Raw genomic sequence first — 21,000 nt, 5'->3', positions numbered from 1 at the left:
GAATAGAGACGGGCTACAACAGATGTGAAAGTGGTGGGGCAGAGAGGGCAGGAAGTCAATGTTGCAGCCTGGCACACTTTCTGCTAAGTGCCCTCTACTACAAGTGTTTGTAAAGTCAGCCCAGTACTTTATAGATCAACACTCAAGACTGTTTGGTCCAGAATGTTGCTATGTCTCCCAAACTGCATGTTCCTGAATTCCCCTCAGCAGAATGTAAAATCTGTGCTGTAAGATCACTTCGGTGCAGTACTGGGCATTGGCTCAGGTTCCTCTTCAGCTCTCTCTCCTCATCATCAAAATCAAATCAAATCAAATCAAATCAAATCAAATAATTAAGAGTAATACTCCATTATCACTAGAAAAAGACACCATCTAACTTCAGAGCCTATTTCTAGGACCCAGCTCAAAACCTAAGCAGCCAGGACTGGAATACATCACGCACACTAACACAGCAGGTCAACAAGAACCAGTGAGCCACAAGGGCTTAGTCACTGCCTGTTACATCCGAAGACTGAGGATGTGCACCGCGCCTCTCCTAATGGATCTGCCCTTCCTGGTTCTACAGAAAGAAATACAACTTTGGCGAATCTGAATTCTTTATTTTTATTTTTTTTTAATTCCTGTGTATTTTAAGTGGAACCTGGAAGGAACAGAAGGAAAAGGGTTGTATAAAACCCCTGGTTTATAGACTCCAGAAAGTGAATTCTTCTCCACAACACATAAAAGCTCCAGTAAGTAAAAACCAACTGAAGACAGTGCTATTGATGGAGATCTGTTTGTATCAGGCTTCTGCTCCACAACCTCACAAAACCTAGACCATTAAAAAAAATTACGAGGTGAGATCTGGTCCACACATCCTCATGTACTGAAGAAAATTTAACAGGGGCGATGGTCTGGTACACGTTTTCTGGGGAGAAAAAGAAAAATCAGAAAATTCATCCACGCTGATATCCACCAGCCCCTCCCCACCCACCCTGATTTTTAATCTTTAATTGGTATTTTGTGCTCAGTGACAACTTTATCTCACAGCACAAAAAGCAGTATCACCTCAAAGCTAACACACCACCCATGACCATGGTAAAAAAACCCCTGGGATTCAAAAAGCAGTGAACACTACCTGCTAGCAGGCACACATGGGATAACCTGCCTATGAGCAGCCATTCTTCCCAAACCTTTTAACAAACATGTTTCTGTTTTAGCTGCAGATTCTATCTCAGAAGCAGCTGGGCATTTCACTACAATTCTTGCCAAAAGGAAAAAGAAAGCACGAGCCCTCACATTTTGGTCAGCCATCTGTGTAGGCGTTTTAATGCTATATACAACAAAAGTAGCTGGTGACCCAAGATTAACTATGTTTTACTCAGGCACATCAATTTAAGCCCGCTGATGGCTCTAAAGGCCTAACGATACTGCTAATGCAGTAAAATTATCTAACACGAACATCAGCATGTCAGATGTCAGGCTCCATTTCAAGTAAAGTAATTTTAGAACAAGACTCTTCTGTACCATTACTCTTCCACAGAAGGATGCTACCCCACATCACTGTGACTGATCATGCAAATACTCGGATCATACCTTGGTGCTGCTTTAATGATGTCATCTACACGAAGAATCATTTCTGCTGCTTCAGCTGCACTCAGCAAAACTTGTCTCTTGACCTGGAAACTTTCTGTTACTCCCAAAACTGCCATGTCTCCAATGACACCCTCTTTCATATCTGGAAGAAGAAATGCATTAAGAGGTGGGTTTTGGGCTTGTTTCTTTAACTTGACATTATTTTTAAGGAAATTACCAGAAGCTAAGAGCATAGGAACTTAACCTACTCAAATGAATTATACTGATAGCAAAGGAAGTATTAAATAAAGTAGTTTACCTCAAGACTCCTGATTTAAGCCTAATGTTGCAATTACATACAAATAATTAATGATAAAAACTTTATACACTGTGATGAGGAGACAAGATCCCAACTGGAGTCTCAGCACTATTTCCTTAGGTATATTAACTTCAAAGTTCTTCACAACTCCGTGGTTGTTGTTTGGTTGTTTTCTTGGGGGAGTGGGGAGGAAAGGGGCAAGGGGAAGGATGCGTTTGGTTCTGCCGGGTTTTTAGTTCGTTGCAGGTTTTAAAACAATGGTTTTCTTTTTAAAGCTTCCTATAACTAGACTCGTAAGCAAAATGGTTTTTAGAGCTGGAAACCAACTTACTCTGCTGTCAAAAGCCTGGTAGGACAGAAATGGAATGTTGTGTTGTACACCACAGTTATATGCAAAGCAAACTGATCAACATAAAATCATTCCGTTCTCCCAGCCGAATATATGTGACAGACACATGTGAACAACTTTAATGGGCCTAATGGACCTCAAATAGCAATTCAATCACAGAAGTACAACTGAACCACTTACCCAACCCATAAGTAGTCTTCCCCTCACTGTGAGCAGCTCTAAGCTGAGCAACCAAATCAGCACTGTCATAGCCAGCATTATCAGCTATTATTGTTGGGATCTAAGGGGATAAATACAGGTTGTTTTTAATTAACACAGGGACTGATCGGTAGTAAACATACTTTGATGTTATTAGTTTATAACTGAATTTCAAGAAGAGGCTTCAAAAACATGGCAAATGATCTGTTACTGTGACCAGGAGATAAGGAAAAAGTAAAAAACCCAAACTACCTTTCTAAGAATTTCAAGAGACTGTTGTAACACAGTTCCTAAGAGGACAGAAGCTTATTAGCAGATTTGCCAGTTCATTTAACATGGACAGAAGAAAAAAAGAAAAGTTGTCTTCTATCATTTCAGACTACAACTGGGAAATGTTTTCATTTAAGAAACACAAGCCTGCTGGGAAGCACCTGATCATTCTGTTAACTGTTTTAGTGACAGTAGTGCAAACTTGCATGTGCTGACTGAAGAGGTAATGCCAAGTATTATTATGCTCTTGCATTTAATTTTTGTGGGAGAAAGGTTTTCCCTAATTTAAAATGCAGGAAGTAATTTTTTTTCTCAAACTGACTTGGATAAACTTTTGTTTATCCAAGATGTGTTTGCTAAACTTCACTTTTTTTACCTCAGACAACCAAAATTTTTGAAGTGAAGCAACTATCTTATGTCATAAATTAGTAAACCTCATGAAACTTTGTCTCTTAATCCAGCAATCTGATTAAATAAACCTACCATTCGTAAAGCTTTAGCAAAGGACTCCATTGCAACAGACTCTTTGCCAGGTGTTCTGACAGCAAGTTCTGCAACAGCATTAGCCATCAGCATCTCTGAACAACCTATTCATTGAAGAAACACAGATGTTATGTATCTGATGTACAGTGATACACGTGTGTCATGTACAAAGAATCTGATACTCACCTCCACCATACACAGTTCTTGTGTCCTTCACAGTCTGAGCCAGGACACAGAGAGCATCATGCAAAGACCTCTCTGCTTCATCCAGAATCTGCTGTGTGGCTCCACGCAAAACTATGGTGCAAGCTTCACCTAGAAAGCACAAATGCAAAAGGATTAAAAAGAGAAACTAGGACATAAAAATGAGCTATCACAAAACATTTACAATGTTTTTGCTGTCACTGCAGTCAAGTTTGGTATCACTGATTTTGGGGCCAAAAAAGAAAGCATGATGACATTTCAAAGAAGAAAGTTATGCACACAGTGCTATTGCTTTGGTTCCATAACACCTTATTTAATTTAACAGAAAATTAATATCAAGGAGGTTCAAAACCCCTTGAAAATTTACAGAATTGGTATTTACTAGAACCAGCTCTCAAGCTCTTTAAGTATGACATACTGCTACTTTCCTTGCCAATTTAATCTCCCAAAGCAGAAATTTCTATTCCCATCCTTAAAAATTGTTGTATGTTCACAAAACGAAACCCCCACAATTTCAACCATGAAAGTGTGCAGGATTTTTACTGAAAAGCACAGCTTTAATAAAAATGGTTACATGAATCATTACAGAATTCCTATGCCTCACTGGAACCTGAAAAGCATTAGCAGAGGGTTAACACAAATGTTACAACATACCATTAATGATAAAACACTTACCCATTGCTACTCCAGAGAAATGAATAAGTTTATCTTCTCCAATCATGACTTCTTCAATAAGCTTGCAGCTTCCTAGTTTCACTAGCTCAGGATGATCAAAGGTTGATGCAATTTCACCACCTACAAGTGTAAGATCATAAAAAAATCAGAGCTCACAATGAAAGCATCCTTTCAGGCAAGGCCTAACCACGGAGTGGGGGTGAAAAAAACCACCAGACACCAACGCTGATAAATCCTTAAAACACGAATGTTTTGTTTTGCTTCACAAGGACTACAATGCTTTCAAGTTGTGTCTGGTAAGAGAATAAACATTCACCTTTGCAAGCATTAAAATGTCAGTATGTTTCAAGTTTTCATAGTATTAACTGATTGAGTATTTATAAAATACTTAATGAAGACTTGTACTTTAAAACTTGAGCTTGTGACAGTATTCATTTTGCCTCCCTGGTGATGGCTGAGAACCAGTGGCCACCATTCTACTGAATCACAAGCCTCATTCCAAGCTGTAGCAGCAGTATTGTGCGCAATCTGTAAACTGCCATTTTGTAAACAAAATAGGCACTACAAAGACCAAAATGTCACAAACAGAACATTGTTCTACTTCTTTCCTCTTTCTATTATAAAAGTATTTACATGTATGTATTCCCAATGCATGCTCAGTTATTCCACGGTAGCTTGCAGCACTGTGTACTTGTAGTACCACAAGGAAAAACAAGATTTGCAGCAGAGTTTGTGCATATTTCAAACTTGTCCTTTTGTCAGCTATACTATTTGAGCCTGTGTGGCGTGATATGGCCCACTTGCTCTGCTTAAAAGTTTGCATTGAATTTGTTTCAGAATTTAGGCAATGTTTCTCTCAATCAAGCATTTGCCTGTGTCAATGTGCCTACTTGACAGTAATAAACAATTGCCACTTCAGTTTTGCTAAGATTGTCTAACAGTGTCTTTTCCTTTCTCCTTCAAAGCAAATTCTTCATCCTTCTGACCACTTTCAGAATCAACTTGCTATTATGTTCCAGTTAACTATCCCTAACTTCAGCAATAAGAATTATCTGTAGCATTCCAGAGGTTTCATTTTCATTAGTTACTAGAATCACATTTATGCTGACCACTACTCAAAATATCCAGGTTGTTCATATCATTTGAAGTCCACCTCAAGATGACAACTCAGGCCCACATTTTTGACAAAGGATGACTCTTTAGTCTTTTCCATCATTAAAATCAAACAGCCATATACAACAAAGTGGTATTATCATAGAATCAAGAACTATTAGTATTAACTAGTCTAGTTTTTCTTTCTATTGTTAAATTTCATCTTTTCCTTAGAAAACAAACATTTCAAAATCATATCAAGCAGGAACTTAACTGAAAATATTTTTAAAATATGAAGGAAAATTACTAACTGGCACTAACTTGCTAAATTATATCCCATATTTAGCATTATGATCCTTTATTCACAGATGCGGGAGAAAAAGAAGTATGTTTTAAGTTTTATGTTTACTAATACTCAAACAAATAATGTGCCCCTCCAAGTTTCATACAACAAGATACTCCACACACCTGTGACAAGAGCCAGACGTTCTACACCAGCAAAGTCTGCATGTTCAATAGCCATGACACCAGCAGCTCCAAAGAGTTGTTCAGGGTAGTTGTAGATCAGCTGTCTAAAATTAAAACACATCTCCCCATTACACACAGAACAAACTTTTAACAAGATTCTCAGTAGCATGGACACAGGACAGATTTCTGAAAGCTATTAAAGCAGTCAATGTATGAGGCACCTGCCACACATGGAATGTTACACAACACAGAAGCAAACACAGTGACAGGAAAACATACAAAGCTAAGAAAAAACATATCAATTCAAACTGTGATAGTTTTTGAAATACCCTTCCTCTAAAGAAACACTGCCACACTAAGCACAGGCAGCTACATGCTTTAAGTTCAAAGTCTTTTGATCCTAAGTGCCTGCTGGGCACTTAACTGCCTGTTCTGTCAGGGTGAACACATTACGTGAAGTAACATAACTCTCTCCTTTTCCCAAGAAACACATACCTGTTAATAAAGCAATTAATTCCATGTTTAAGAATACGATCCACTTTCTCCTTCATTTTTTCTTTTTCTGCCTGTTCTATTTCTGCCACTTTTGCTGTGGAGTCCACTCTAACACGAGAGCCAAAAATCTAAATCAAAGAAAGGAGAGCTCAGTCTCAAAATTCCATTTACAAAAACACATTTTCTCAACAGCAGTTCTGTCACATACCTTAATCTTGTCTGTATCCATACCAGTATTTGCAATAAGAATCTTTGCATTTTCAATTCTTTTTGGCTGATTTACACCAATCTTCTTGTCAAGTAAAAAGCCTGTAGTAACAGAAAGGTCTTGTAAAACTTCAAATTGAAAAAGACCAATTAATATAATTACAAAATCCACTCATATTTAGTCTTCAACTTAATAATAACGCAACAGTACTTCCTATAATAAATTTATATAGATGGGTAACTTTTAACAGCTTTATTTATCAAGTGCACATACAGTCAACACTCAAAAGACTTACCTTCATCTAAGTAGGAATCAGCCAAACTTCCACCAAGTTTCTTAATGACATGGATAGCCTCCAAATTACCAGAACCTTTTAACCTAAGAACAGCTTCTACAGCCAGCTTGACAAAGTGATCCTTATGGTGAGTCAGTAATTTTGATGAGAGAGTTGTTCCTGCAATGTTCATCAAGTCTTCACGGAACTTCACTTCATCATTACTAAAATAAAGACAGTTCAGTTCAAGTGGAAAGTCTGAAAGCCTTAACTACCACTAGCTACCACCCTGAGTCTTTGCCCACTTCGCCCTGCCTGTATCTGTATGTACCATATTCTGTTTTGAGGAATGCTGCACAGAATCCCTCCACTGTCCCACAACACAACCTTCTATTCGAAATACAAGATTTGTTAGAAGAATTTTTGCATCCCGTTTGAGAAAGTTTGTGCTTTTAAAGTGCCGGGCAAGAGAAATATTTACATTTAAAATGTGAGTATGAAATCTAAAATAGCAGCTCCAATTTTTGTTCCAGGGAGCAAATCACTGCTTGTATTTAATTTCTGCATAGCAAAAGTAATTTTGAGTATCATACAGCTTCTGCAATTCACTTGGAAAAAAAACCCAGTATTTTTTTCTCAACTGTTAAAATTTATGAACTCAGTCTTCACACTACTATACTAAGAGTGAAGAATTTACCAATGGACTGTAATTCTCATTGATGTTTTGATCTTCAGTAATTTTTTATGAAGAGTTACAACCAATGGACATTACTAACCCATGATCCACAGCTGCTTTCAAAAGTGCCTCTCTTGAAGCCTTCGTGGCTGCCCTCCAGCCTGCAATGATGGTCTGAGGATGAATCTTCCTTGCAATCAGTAATTCTGCCTCCTATTGAAGTGAAAACAAAAATTATTTCCTCCCCCAAAAGTACAGCTACACTAACTAGAAAACACATGTTCATTTATGGATGCAACTTAAAACGTAGTTGAAAAAAACTATCTTCATTTTTCTGAGGAACTTGGCAATCTGATGGATCATTTCTTCAAAATTTTTTTTCTCATTAAAAAAACCCATTTTTTTTCTCATTAATGTTATGCATGCAGGGTGGTTTTTTTTTTCTCATTAATGTTATGGAAAACATAACAGAGGACTGAGCCTCATAACTAAGCAGTGCTGCATGCTGCCCAATGCAATATCCAGGAACTGACCTGTAAGAGTCAACTTAAAATACTTGAGAGTTTTAAAAAATTATATAAGGAATAGCAATCTAAAATAATACCAAACAAAACATACAAATACCCAATGGTTGTTTTTTTCCCCTATCAATTTCAACAGCAACAGACCAAGCTATTCATCCCTATGCTTTGGGAGCCCTTTTCACAAACACAGGATAACACACCTCCTACTGGTGGTATCACAGAAGTTCACTGACAAACATCAGAAAAAATGCAAAACATTACCCTCAGTAATTCAGCTGCCAACACTGTGACAGATGTAGTTCCATCACCAACTTCATCATCTTGAACCTTTGACATATCTGAAGAAGGAAAACACAGTATTAATGCTATTTTTCTCATGCATTAGTTTGGAGGAGAAAAACAGATCTCTTTGTGTAAAGAGGGAACTCTAAAAAAAACCCAGAAAAACACAAGATGCAAATGAAATTCAGCGTCGTTCAAATTCCTGCTCTCTATGTGTAACCTAAGCACCCGTTTCAGCCTGGTGACCGTCAAGATGCTGCCCTGTTCCAAATCCTAAAGATGCTTATCCAAAGGAAGTACAGCTGGGTAGAAACTCTAAGGTGTAGATACAGGATCAGAGACTATAACAACCAAGTCTGCTGCATGGACCGCTGATAAACTGGGACCCAACAAACACAAAATCATTAGGAAATCTAACACCCAGCTGTTCAGGCTCTTGTCACCAGTACTGCACCACTAGCACAGTAATACAGTTGATCACAAAGGTAAACTCTGTCCAGAAGTTCAGTAGTCACTGAGTGACAGAGATTGAAATCTGGGAGAACCAGAGAGAACTTCTGTTGCTCTGCAGATTTCTGTTCCAAATTTTCACACTGAAAAAAGTGGGACATACTGATGTCTTTTGTCCCTTCTGACTGCTGGGACAAACCAGGGCTGAGGGAAAAGAGCAGTTTTGAAAAGCAGCATATACTGCAATTTTACTTTTGCAGAATTCCACAACTCTTGTAGTTCCCTGCCCTCCTTACTTCAGGATTTCTGTTCCCCCTCCCTTCAATTTTTCACAGTATTCCAAGAACACTTTCCTGCGAAGAAATAAAAACTACGTAATAGAGTTACAATTTAAGAAATACCAAGCCTTTAAGAACTCACCAACCAAGACCTTAGCAGCTGGATTGTCAACTCCAATAGCTTTCAGGATGGTTGCACCATCATTGGTAACTGTCACAGAGCTGTCTCTCCCAGTACTTAGAAGAATCTTGTCCTACAAGAGATTTAGAACACGGCTTGAAAACGCACTCTAACTATTAAAGTTAAATTAACAGATATGACTGCTGATAGCCTGCAGCTGTCTTACCATGCCTTTAGGCCCCAGGGTGCTCTTGACTAGGTCACCAATGGCAATGGCACCAACAAAGGATGACTGAAATGAAAATAAACATCCCTCAGGAAACAATTTATTTCTACTGTAATACAAGAATTATACACTATCCCGTAGCTTTCAAGAGGGCATTTTAACCCAACCCTTCCATAGCCCTCGTTCAACAGAGGCTGTATCCAAGCTTTATAACTGCTAAATTACGATAACCAGATCAAATATAATTAATTCTCACATAATATAATATAATATAATTAATTCTAAAAGCCAGAAGAAATACCATCCAATAAAACACCAATCTTTTAAGCTCCAATAGAGCTACTTTGGTTTCAACAATGAAGAGTTTCTCTAATTTTCAGTAAAAACAACATTGCTCCTCCCTTCTGTTCACACACATGAAACAAGGAAAGCCAGTTAGAGACAAAAGTTCCACATCATGACATATTGAAAGTATTTTCCTTAGTATAAAAGACCAAGTTTAATTACCTCAAGTACTACCAGTTTCTTAGAGAATTAAACTTACCAACCGAGCTGTTTCTGCCTTCTCTTCATCTGCACCTGCCTTGAAAATGTTCACAGGAGCAAGGGAAAGGGATGCCTAAAACACAATTAATATAAGAGTATTATTCTAGCTTCAACAAAAAGACAAAGTTTTAAAAGTAAATCCTTGACAATAATAACCTAAACAATGCTTTAATTATTAAAATTACTTATATACCCTATTTTGTTTTGATAACAGGTACATTTAAAAAATAGTCAAGGTTCTTAAAAACCGATCTCACAATCTCCCAGTCCCGTGAGGGGATGACAAGACCAAGACCACGCTGCTAGCAGAGCCCGCAGTGCACACTGGTGGCTCTGAGCCCCAGGGCCGCTACCAGCACATCACTGCACAGCTGGGCCTGCGCTGCTGCTCGGCCCCGCTAGCGGCCTGCCACACAGCCTGCCAGGCACAGCCAGCACCGGCTGCAAAAGCTCTAGTTACTGACCATACTGACGCTTTAGCATTTTCATACCTGAGCTTAACTCTTTATGACTTTTTTTTTCTTTGCACTTCAATGCAAACTAATTACAGCAGTAACTAATATACGCCTTTAAGGACTAACATTTGCAAAGCGCCCGAGGCCTTCAATGAACAAGGATGAAACACACAACCAAACGTATGAGAGCCCTCGGGAGGCAGGGCGGGCTCGGGGGTTCTCCCCGGCGGGCCCAGCCCCGCCCCGGCTCCAGAACCTTCGGGGCTCCCCGCCGCCCCCCACCCGCCGCCACGGCGCGGGGAAAGCAGGGGCGCGGCCTGCAGGCCTGGCGCGCTCGCCCGTCCGCATGGAGCGCGGCCCGCCCGGCCCCGCCGCACCCCGGCCCTGCCCTGCCCTGCCCGGGCCGAGCCGCCGCCGCCGCCGCTCACCATGGTGCCGCCGGGACCCTGCCGCCTGCCGCCTCCTTCAGCAGAGAAGCAGCGCCGCGCCTCACCCCACGCGCTGCAGCGGAACTGGCGTCAGAGCGGCCGCCGCTTCCGGCGGTGCCCGGGCTGTGCGCCGCAGCGCTGCCCCCGGCCGGAGCTGCGGGAGCGGCTGCTGGAGCGGGTGCCGGGAGTGGCACAGGGCAGCAGGGAGTTCTCCAAAGGGGATGGAGAGGCACGGGACAGTCGCTCGGTGAAAGTGTGGCTGCCCCATCCCTGGCAGTGTTCAAGGCCAGTTTGAATGGGGCTGTGAGCAGCCTGGGCTAGTGAAGGTGTCCCTGCCCGTGGCAGGGGGTTCGGAGGTAGATGATTTTTAAGATCCCTTCCAACTCAACCTATTTTATGATTCTGCGGTTCTGTGATATTCCTGCAGGTCAACTCTCAGATCAAAAGCATTTTTATTACTGCTTGTGGCCTGCAGTGCGCTTGACAGCCCGTGGCAGATGGGCTGCGCTTAGAGCACGTCGCCAGTTCGAAGCAGTGAACAGGAGATCCTCAGCACAATCCCACTAAAAACCAGTAAACAGGAGTTCCCCAGCACAATCCCACTAAAAACCAGTGAACAAGAGATCCCCAGCACAATCCCACTAAAGAGCAGTGAGCAGGAGATCCCCAGCACAATCCCACTAAAGAGCAGTGAACAGGAGATCCCCAGCACAATCCCACTTAATATGCTCTGCATTGCAGTATTCAAAAATGGGTAACTGTTCCCTTGGCAGCTCTGCCAGTGTGAGACAACACCTAAGCCTTGCTTTTTCACTGCTTTTCCTCTACACAAAAAGCCCATTACCTGGTTATAAAAAAAAACCCCAACCAACCTGTATTATTTTGTATGACTCATCCTGAAGAATTAATTCCAGCTGGTATCCCTCTTCTTGCTGCCAGATACTAAACTCTTGGGATGTATGCAAAGCTGTTTGTTCTCGATTCAAACTGGCCAAAGACAGAAATCCATCACAATGGAGACAGCAAAAAAATAACAACTGCCAACTCTCACCTGTATCGCTAATTGTAAGTATGTCAATACCTGGTTAGTGTTAGTTCTTCAGTACTTTAGGCTTTTTGTTCTATTTTCTTCAGCATTAAATATGCTTCCCTCCACAACCCTGTTCCAAAAACTAGACTACTAATTTAATTTAAATATCTTTAGTTTTGCTCATCGTTATGCAGAGAAGTATTTAAGTTTTGGCTAGGGCAAATAATCCAACTAAAACAATGTTAATGGCTTCTCTCTCGGAATCACAGCATTCATAAAGATTTGCACTGAAGTAATAATTCATTTCAGTTCACATTTGCTGCTACTGTGGTGAGTTGGGAGAAAAAATATTTTAAAGGGAGTCAGACTTGTGCAACTTATGGGCTTTGAAAGATCCAATGCTCACAGAAATACTACAGCAAATTAGTAAATTTGGTGTAAGGGGCTTTTGACCATTGCTAAGCTATGATTTATAATGTGTAATAGCGACACCAGAATAGGAAGAACATAGCAGCAGTGCTGGTCCTGGGTTGTCTCTCTCAGCTGCACAGTGCCCTCACCTCTGTTGTGCCAAGGGCAATTTTTCAAGTCGCACTGTATGTGAAGGAAAAAAGTGGCTCATTTTTAAAATCTCATTAAAAGAAAAAAATCTCAATCTATGTGCATGACAAAGGTGTGACAGAAAACCAGCAGAAATTAAACAAAAGCTTGGAGACAAATTTACAGACTTCAGATCACCATGATCAGTTTTGGGGGTTTTTTTACTACTGAGTAATGTGTGGAATACAGAGGCAGGGAGGAGGGCAGAGATGGGTACCTGTAGCAATGATTTAAAGAAAAGCAAAAAAGGTTATACAAACAAAACATGATACAGTGACACTAACACTGCAAACTACTGAAGTAACCCACAGACAATTTTTAATGTAAAATCAATAGTTTATTGCCATGCTACAAGTTTGTTTTTTCCAAATGAAGTTGGCACTGGTAAGGGGAAAAATGTTGCCATAGTACACAACACATATTTTTAAAAATGCACATTTGGTAAGCTTTCTCAATAATGACAGCTTAAAAGTGAAATTATTTTTTAGGATTAATGTGGAATGGCATAAAAATACACTCTTTCTGCATAGTATAAGAAATACGGAATGTTTTTAAAAACAAATTCATTAAACAGGGAAAATTACTTGAAATTTTATAAACAATTTGGCAATGGTACTCCCACTGTTTAGACTTTTTTATATAAAAGAAATAAAAATCTAGAAAGCTACCTTTATACAAAGTTGCTATATTTATGCCTTTAAGTAGGAAAAAACATTTTATAATGCAAATTAGGACATATAATAATCTTACAATATGATACAATGTAATGACAAGAAAGGAACATACAACAAAAGGATTTTGGCCTTTGTATAAATGTCTATTTCTGCATTTAATAAATGCATTTGTGGCACACTGGTGACTATTGTATCACTACTACCAGTCAGGTTTGATGCTAGCGCGGTGCGCAGCCGGCATGCGGTTTGTCTGGGACACAGACTGCTCTCCAGGACACTGAAGGTGATGCTGCAATGAAGCAAGATGTGGAAAAGGCAATTTGCCTGCTGGTCGAGTCATCTGGACTGTGGGACACCATACAATACTCTTTCCTCTCCTACCAGAGCATTTCTTATACATTCAATTATTAAGTACCAAAGTCTTACAAGTGAGAACATCTGTGTTCACGATTTGGCAAAATTTCGAAATACAAAGTTAGTACCAAATATATATTATATATAAAATGTGGGTGTATGATATACACACTATTCCAATGCAAAAAAACTGCATTAATATGGAGTTAAATTTGCTGACATCCGTTCCTAAATAACATGACCATTAAAAAACAGGTGTAATCCTGATCTTTCACACATTTTAGAATCACTTCCTCTTGCATACACAATAGTTAAAGCAATATATATGCCAGTATGACTAAGAAACCAAAATTCCCATTAATTATCTGAACTCTGACCACAACAAATAGGATTTTTCAGTACATGTAATTAAATATATTTATATTTTTATATCTTTTTAGACCATAAGAACTTGACCAACCAGCTCCTCAGGTGTAACAGAGCTGTTACGTCAGCAGAACTTGATCTTGCAGGAGCATATCCAGTGGCTCTTGAAATCAACACAAATTATTTGTTTGGCTTCAAAGGACACTGCATGTGGACCAAACAAGCTCTGGAAAGGTCACCCTGCTAACAAGGAAAATCTCCTGATGACATCAAAGCTCCTTGTCAGACTTCCTTTCCTACTGCCAAAAGGAAGGACTGGAGCAAAGGATACATGGACTCTGGGCTCTCTGGGTCACTTGACAGGTGGTTTTGGGAACAGCTGGACACAGCACAGCCCCAGCACTGGGGATTGGCAGGGTGAGCTTCATGGCACCTTTTGTACTAAGGCTTCTCATGGAAAGCAGAGAAGCTGCTTCCCCCACACTCCTCACTTGGCAATTCAGTCACTACAGGTCTCAGATGGGAGTTCTGGCTGGGACCCCAAGGTATTTAGTACTTTGCAGACACACAGGAAGATGGTCCCTGTTCTGAAGGGCTTGAGCCTATTTTTCAATCATAGGTTTTACATAATCTCCTTTGTATATACACATATTTGCTACATAAAATAGAATTACACCAAAGTAATGGATATAGCAGGAAACATTGCCACAATATATGTATATTACCATAGTAAATAATTACTAAAACTGCAAGAAATATTTCAAAAATGCCCTTCATAATATATTAAAATATAGAAATGTCCAACACTTGTTTCATCAACCTTATTTCTCATATTCTATTTCTATCTGTACACCTACATACTTCCAAACAAAATACTGCGTTAATCTGGAGTAAACACCGCATTAGCAAAATATCCTTATAAGACATCTGACAGACTTAGTCACATACCTTACAGCACCATACCACAAGAAATAACGTATACATGGTCAGAGTTGCAGATGCTACATTGCTCTTTTTTTCCTTCTGATTAATTTATCTTGTCCAAAAGAGGAAGTAATTCCTAAAGATTGTGAAAAACCTCATCTCATGACTTCCTTTTTCATATGCTCTGTAAGAAGGACATCAGCAGACCTGACTCCATCTTAACGCAGTTTTTTGTGGTGGAATTTCTTCTGGATTTTTTTTTTTTTTCTTGGAGTGTATATGAATTAAAAATAAAGATATAATAAATGAACTTAGGTTTATATTAAGTAAATACTGTCAAATATAAATGCCTGAATTGGTACCTCAAGGAAGAGACGGGAAAGATTGTATCATTAAATTCCAAAAATACCTAACTCTAGCACAATGAAGGACCAAACTCGTTTAGGGGAAATAGGAGCATTTCAGATTTAAGTCCACTACTAGTTCCTACTCCATTAGTTTCATCTTATTTGCAGCCATTAAATAAATTAGTACAGTGCAGAAATGGGAATTCACCATTGATCTCACCTTACATGAAGCGAGGAATACTGCTTAGAAATAGACATCCAAATCAGATACATCGTTATATGCTCAAAAGAGTAACTGACATTAATCAGAACTTCCATTTTCACTTCACTGACAATAAGAACAATCTGCTTTCTCCTGAATCTCTCTCACTGAGAAGTGGTTAAATATAAAACAAAAACAACAATAGCCAGATTGTGAGACAATACACAGTGTTATAAAACCAGCAAAATCAACTGCTGGTCTGTCACCTACAAAAAGCAGCCCTGTTTTGACATTGATTTGGACTTAGTACAGTTTACACATTTCCATGATCCTTTTTACACCCAAGCCTTAGTCAGAGGTGCAAACACACACAAATATCCAAACACTGCGGGGGAGGGGAGCAGGGGAAGACATTTTATCAATTTATTATATGAAAGATCTACTTTAACACTTATATTCTCTATAAAAGCTCTGCAGACTTTAGAAGGAATAGTGCTTCAAAGCACACCATCATATTCAACTCCTGTCAAATGCAAAACATACTCATTGGGGGAAACAAAAGATGTTCTAATGAGTGTCAAGACTTTCAAAATGGTCTTTTTCAGTATTGTTTTAGGAAGTCAGCAAAAAACACTACAAAAATTAAAACAATTGGTCCTCCTTCTAACATCATTTTGAGGAAGAGATTATTTTCCCAATATAAAATGTATTAAATTCTCACTCCCCGTATTTCTAGCACAATCATTTTTTATGTACTTTTGGTCACTGCTTTGTGTTATTTTAACAAGTCAGCTTCCTTGTTTAAAAGATACAGTAATGTATGTCTTTCCCAAATCATTGCACTAAAGGAATAGCTACAGTTAAAGGCTTTCCCTTGTCAAATGTGCATGAAGGGCAGCAACCAACTGCACGTTATGGATGAAAAGTAGAACTGATGGAGATTTTTACAGGACCTAGTTTATGTAAACTTAACATGCCACGTTTACTAAAGAAAATGATTACAATATTTCTAGTTTCTCAGTCTATACACCTGTGGGCCCAAAATAAATATGATCTAAATACCATGGAGAGATTTCAGCTGAAAACTGAATCCTAGATTACAGACACTAAATCTAACATCACAGCCTTTAAAAGAGACTGAATTGAAAAAATATTTACCAAGTCTCAAAGGGTAAAGTGCATTGCAACTGCATCTACTTCAAGGGGCAGAAAATAAGGAATGCTAAAGATGAGTCATGTGGGTAACAGGGACTACCCAGTATGTTTGCAGTGTACACAAAACAAGAAAGCATTATCCCACCTGTAAAATATAACAGGTTAAAAAAGTAGTCCTGGAAAATACATCATCAGACTTGTTAATATAATTAAGGCTACAGACAGTTGAAATTTCAGTATGTTCTCAATTCTGGAGACCAGAGCTAAGAAAACATTGTGAAACTTCCAACACCATAAAAAAATTGCTCAGACCATTCTTTTTATCTGAGACTGTTCAGAATAAATGCATAGGACAGTGCACTGGAACTAAGAAGAAATATGGCTGGTTGTTGAAATTTCAGCAGGTCACTTACGATCTACCCAAAGCCTCTGTTTCCATATTTAGCAGTTAAGAATATTACTTTCCTGCCTCACAAGTGTGTTTGAAGGGTCCAATTAATTAGTCCAAACTATACAGACAAGGACCATGTATTTCTAAGCAGTTAGCTAGATCAAACATGTTTGCCTCAAAATGCATGCTGAAGCATTAGTTCAGCTCACAAATTTAAGCTCACAAATTAAATTCTTATATATATGCTAAGAACAAGAATCATACCAGTATTATTAACCTAGTAAGTATTTTGGAATAAATGGTAATTTCTCTTCAGCACAGACCAGGAGGTCCATAGCATAAGGTGAGGCAATGGCAAAGATGTGAGGGAGCAGTTACAGAATCACAGAATCACCAGGCTTGGAAAAGACCTCTGAGATCATTGAGTCCAACCTATGACCGAACACCAACTTGTCAACCAGACCATGGCACCCTCTGCCATGTCTAGTCTTTCCTTAAACACCTCCAGGGCCGGTGACTCCAGCACCTCCCTGGGCAGCCCATTCCAATGCCTCATCAGCCCTTCTGTGAAGAATTTCTTGCTAACATTTACCTGGTGCTGCTTAAGACCATGTCCTCTTGTCCTGTCACTGGTTGACTGGGAGAAGAGACTGACCCCCACTTGGCTACAACCTCCTGTCAGGTAGAGACTGCAGACCTTTAAAATGCCTAGCCCTAGTACCTAGCTTGAGTACCAAGGTGTCCCCACAAGTCAGTGAGTCTCACAAAAGTGTGCAGAGGCTGACTGCAAAATCATTATTGAGGGGTTTTTTTAAAAAATCACTTTTAAGTTCCTCACAGAGGTCTCAATGACTCCCAACTTTTACTTCTGTAAATTATGTTCTTTGTCCATCTGGTATTTCAGTACCATACAGTCTGTAAAGAATAATGAAAGTCGGAGTGAAAAGGTTGCCTGATACCGTCTAATGGCATGGCAAGAGACATATTTCAGATGCTACTACTGCTGCCACTACTAAATGAGAGAAGACCAAAGAAAAAAAGTTGGAGGAACAGAAATACATACCAATTTAAAAGACGGAAAGTAATTGTAGTTTGGTTTTTATAAAACTTTGATTCAAATATTGCATGGAGACCCTTAATGCTTTTTCAGATCTCCAAATGGCTTTTCTTGCATGTTTTTCCTCACAGTTCAAGGGTTATTTTACATCACATCCGTTCACACAAGTGTCAGTTCCTTTGCAATCACAGGCTCAAGAGCAATCTGTTCTGCTGCTAGTACCAAGGTGCACCTGCAATACTGCCAGAATTCTAAGATTATTCAGAGTATTAATAAACAAAAGCTTCTAAGGGTGCATCTGGCATTTCAACAAACAACGTTCTACCTGGATGTACCTGTAACACTGAGCAGCCATCATTGTAACCAAATTCACCAACTGCAAAAGGAAAAGAAGTATGCTCATAGAAAATACTACCTTCAGATAATTTACTACACATCTTTCTAAATTAAAGTATACTATCACCTATGGATGCACATTGCTAGAACATACAACTTTCTATAAAGAACTATCAAGTCCAGTACCCTGCCTCCCGTGTAATCTATGTTTGATGCTTTAAAGGAAGACAATAACTGCATAATAAACCTTTCCAGTTGTGCAATAATGCATGCTGCTGGAGAGCTGGGCATCTGTCAGGCATAAAAAAGTAGAACACTGGACAAAGACAACCATTTGACCTTCAAGAGTCTTTCTTTGTCAAATGCAGAGAGTAAGACAAATACACAGACGATCCTGAACAATTAAAGCTATGTACAAAATTTTGACTTTTAAAACAAGACATTAGGGAACAAATAAAAAGGAAACATACAAATGCAAAGAAAGGAAGGCACGCTGAACTAAGAAATGACAAGAGAGCCTTAATTCAAGCCCACCTGTGAATTCCTTCACAAAAAAACCCCAAAACTCTGATAAATTAAAATTTTGTCAGATTTCACAGGGAATTTGATCTGTCACTTGGAATTCTATTCCCAGCGGAAGGAGCTTAAGGCTGTTTTTTGATGTGTTTATAGCTCTGATCAACAACCGTCAACATGACCTCTCAAATATCACACAAGTTAAGAAAACTGTCAGGAATTAGAGGCCTTCTTGCCCACAGACAATAAAGGTGTGGTGTTTATATTCCTTGAGATGAACCAAAATATCTTGTGTATGTCAGACTGAGTGAATTAACATATTCCATACATTTCATTCTGGAGGAACCACTTCAATGAGGAATGAACGTAAGATACACATACTGAAAGATTAGGTTTACCTGCTAATAATGCACGTATCAAGAGGCTTTAGAAAGTGTTATAAATGCCAATAATGAGTATAGGCACCAGACCAGAATATTTATAAATTCAAAACTGGCATGTCACTCAGATTCTAATCAATTAAAGAGGCACTGTGAAAGGTGGTGATGCTGCTATGCAGTAATTACTTCTACTGTAGAATGAAATAGTGTCACCTAAAATGAATACTTGCTCTACATTAATTCCCTTTAGTTAGACAAGTACATGAAGTATGCAGAAAAGGTTCTATTAGTCTATAAAAGGCGTTAGTGTTAAGAAATGCAAAGTACTCGCATCTTCAATTTTATAAACTTCACAAAAGGTGCAAATGATTCAATGCTCCCCAGGCTCACATAGGCAGGTCAGTACTGTTATGTCTAGTTTTCCTAGAAGTACCATCATCTCGGGGCAGTGCTTTTTGCAAGCTTGACATAGCAGCAGTTCTTTCAATGTCTATCACAGCATACAGCTCTGTGCGCCTGGTTGGAGTTTGCGGAAGTGGAGTGGTGGGGGTTTTTGGAGTCTGAGGGTTGTCAGAGTCACTACCACCTTCCAAGTCAACCTGTATATAGTTGAGCTGCCTGTGTTCTAAACTTGGACGCCTAATGTCAAAGTTAAAGACTGTTGGGGTACAGTCCCGACGTCGTGTAAATTCTACTTTATGAGCACTTGCTGGTACTGTTACATTCTCTGTATTGACATAGTTATGCATTAGATCTAGGTTATTGTGGTAGCCATTCAGAGATGGGGTCTTTGGTCCTAAACTGTCATCTTCATCTCTGCTCAGCTTGCGGGCTTCCCAAACGGGAGGCAAGGATGGCAAGTTCTCGTAGTTCAGCAGCGCAGTTCTCCTCTGAGCAGAGTTGTTAATGTTCTGGGTGTCTGAGGTACTGGTTGATGTCAAGCGACCTCTCCTGACCCCTGAGGCACTAGGGATTGATAACCTATTTATATTTTCATACACCAATTTATTACCAGATGGTGTCTCTCTACGTTCATCACTGTCGTACCCAGTGTCCCATTCAGTGTTGTTTGTGCTGCTGCCACTAACTTGATCTCTCCCAAGTTGTTCCAGTTTCTCTCTTTCCATTAACTGCCTTTGAACAGGTGTTGGTCCTAAAACAAACTTCACTCCTTCAGGCTCCAGGAGAACCTGAGCATCTCTGTCATCAGTACACATCTGATCTTCTTTCGCTTTAGTTGTTTCAGTGTTTGAAAGCTTTGATTCTAGTGGCACATGCACACTTGATCGATTTTTTCTTTCCTCTTGAACTCCAGTAGTGTTTACGTAAGTGTGCACCTAAAAGGGGAAGAAAAAAGAGGAAAACTAAATGCTATTCTGCCTTTTTCCCCCCTCTCCAAATTTATTCGCTTAACTCCCCACTTTTCTCATCAAAATACCTGAAAAGAAAAACTTGCGATGGCAGGTGTTTAAAAACAGAAAGAGTATAATGCAAATATGTACTTTCTATATCTTTATAAATATGAACATGAATATTAATATTAATTCCTCCGCAAGCCTTTCTACAAAGTATCATTTTAAAGAGGCAAAGTAAACACTTTTCTGAGGTAGCTGAAATATTGTAGAAACACATTACACCTGATACTGAAAAACACAAGTGAAAGCCTGTAGAACAATCATTAGAAAAATCTGAGGTAATGTAAAACCTAAGTTTTATGAGGGGAAAAAGCCACTCACTTGTTCCTCTGCTACAAGTAAAGGATGAGTTGATTCTTCACCGACAGAGGGGAGGCGTGCGCTGCCGACAGAAGGATGTCTGCTGGAAGGGTGTGATGAAGCATCTCCAAAAGATGGGTATCTGGGATAGCCATTAGGTAAACCTTGTGCATTGAACCCAGGAGCTGATTCAATTAGAAAACAAGCAAAATCATATTAAAATAGAACATTTTACTGTATATGAATAAGATACTTTATATCTTAAGTTTAATTTTCAAAAGAGAAATTAAAATATGTAGAACAGTATTAAATATTCGCAAAGCTCAATTCTGCTTGGAGGAAGGAAATAGAAAACAGAACAGCATTCCAGTATTTACT

General features: G+C 39.2%; 2 protein-coding genes across 4 annotated transcripts in view; both read right to left on the bottom strand.

Annotated features, from left to right (window-relative positions):
• Nucleotides 1–578: 578 nt before the first annotated feature.
• Nucleotides 579–10,685, bottom strand: CCT2 (chaperonin containing TCP1 subunit 2). Its single transcript, XM_085044771.1, has 16 exons — nt 10,576–10,685; nt 9,691–9,765; nt 9,147–9,212; nt 8,942–9,053; nt 8,051–8,127; nt 7,366–7,478; nt 6,611–6,813; nt 6,316–6,416; nt 6,108–6,235; nt 5,613–5,716; nt 4,053–4,172; nt 3,360–3,488; nt 3,174–3,277; nt 2,403–2,502; nt 1,576–1,717; nt 579–907 (listed from the first exon to the last, which is right to left on the bottom strand). The coding sequence occupies exons 1-16, from the start codon at nt 10,576–10,578 to the stop codon at nt 877–879; spliced, it is 1,608 nt and encodes a 535-aa protein (XP_084900897.1). The 5' UTR covers nt 10,579–10,685; the 3' UTR covers nt 579–876.
• A 1,835-nt stretch (nt 10,686–12,520) lies between these two features.
• FRS2 (fibroblast growth factor receptor substrate 2) overlaps nt 12,521–21,000 on the bottom strand; it is a 49,581-nt gene continuing 41,101 nt past the window's right edge. For all 3 annotated transcript variants that reach the window (XM_085044755.1, XM_085044756.1, XM_085044759.1), the window contains 2 exons: nt 20,644–20,807; nt 12,521–20,244 (listed from right to left, as the gene is read on the bottom strand). In XM_085044755.1, the coding sequence (XP_084900881.1) occupies nt 19,294–20,244; nt 20,644–20,807 (1,115 nt within the window). In that variant the 3' untranslated portion in view covers nt 12,521–19,293. The remainder of the gene's footprint in view (nt 20,245–20,643; nt 20,808–21,000) is intronic.

Source organism: Lichenostomus cassidix, chromosome 1Aa, assembly GCF_008360975.1.
Source record: "Lichenostomus cassidix isolate B80296 chromosome 1Aa, HeHo_3.0, whole genome shotgun sequence".
Lineage (NCBI taxonomy): Eukaryota > Metazoa > Chordata > Aves > Passeriformes > Meliphagidae > Lichenostomus > Lichenostomus cassidix.
This window is presented reverse-complemented; position numbering and strand designations above follow the sequence as displayed.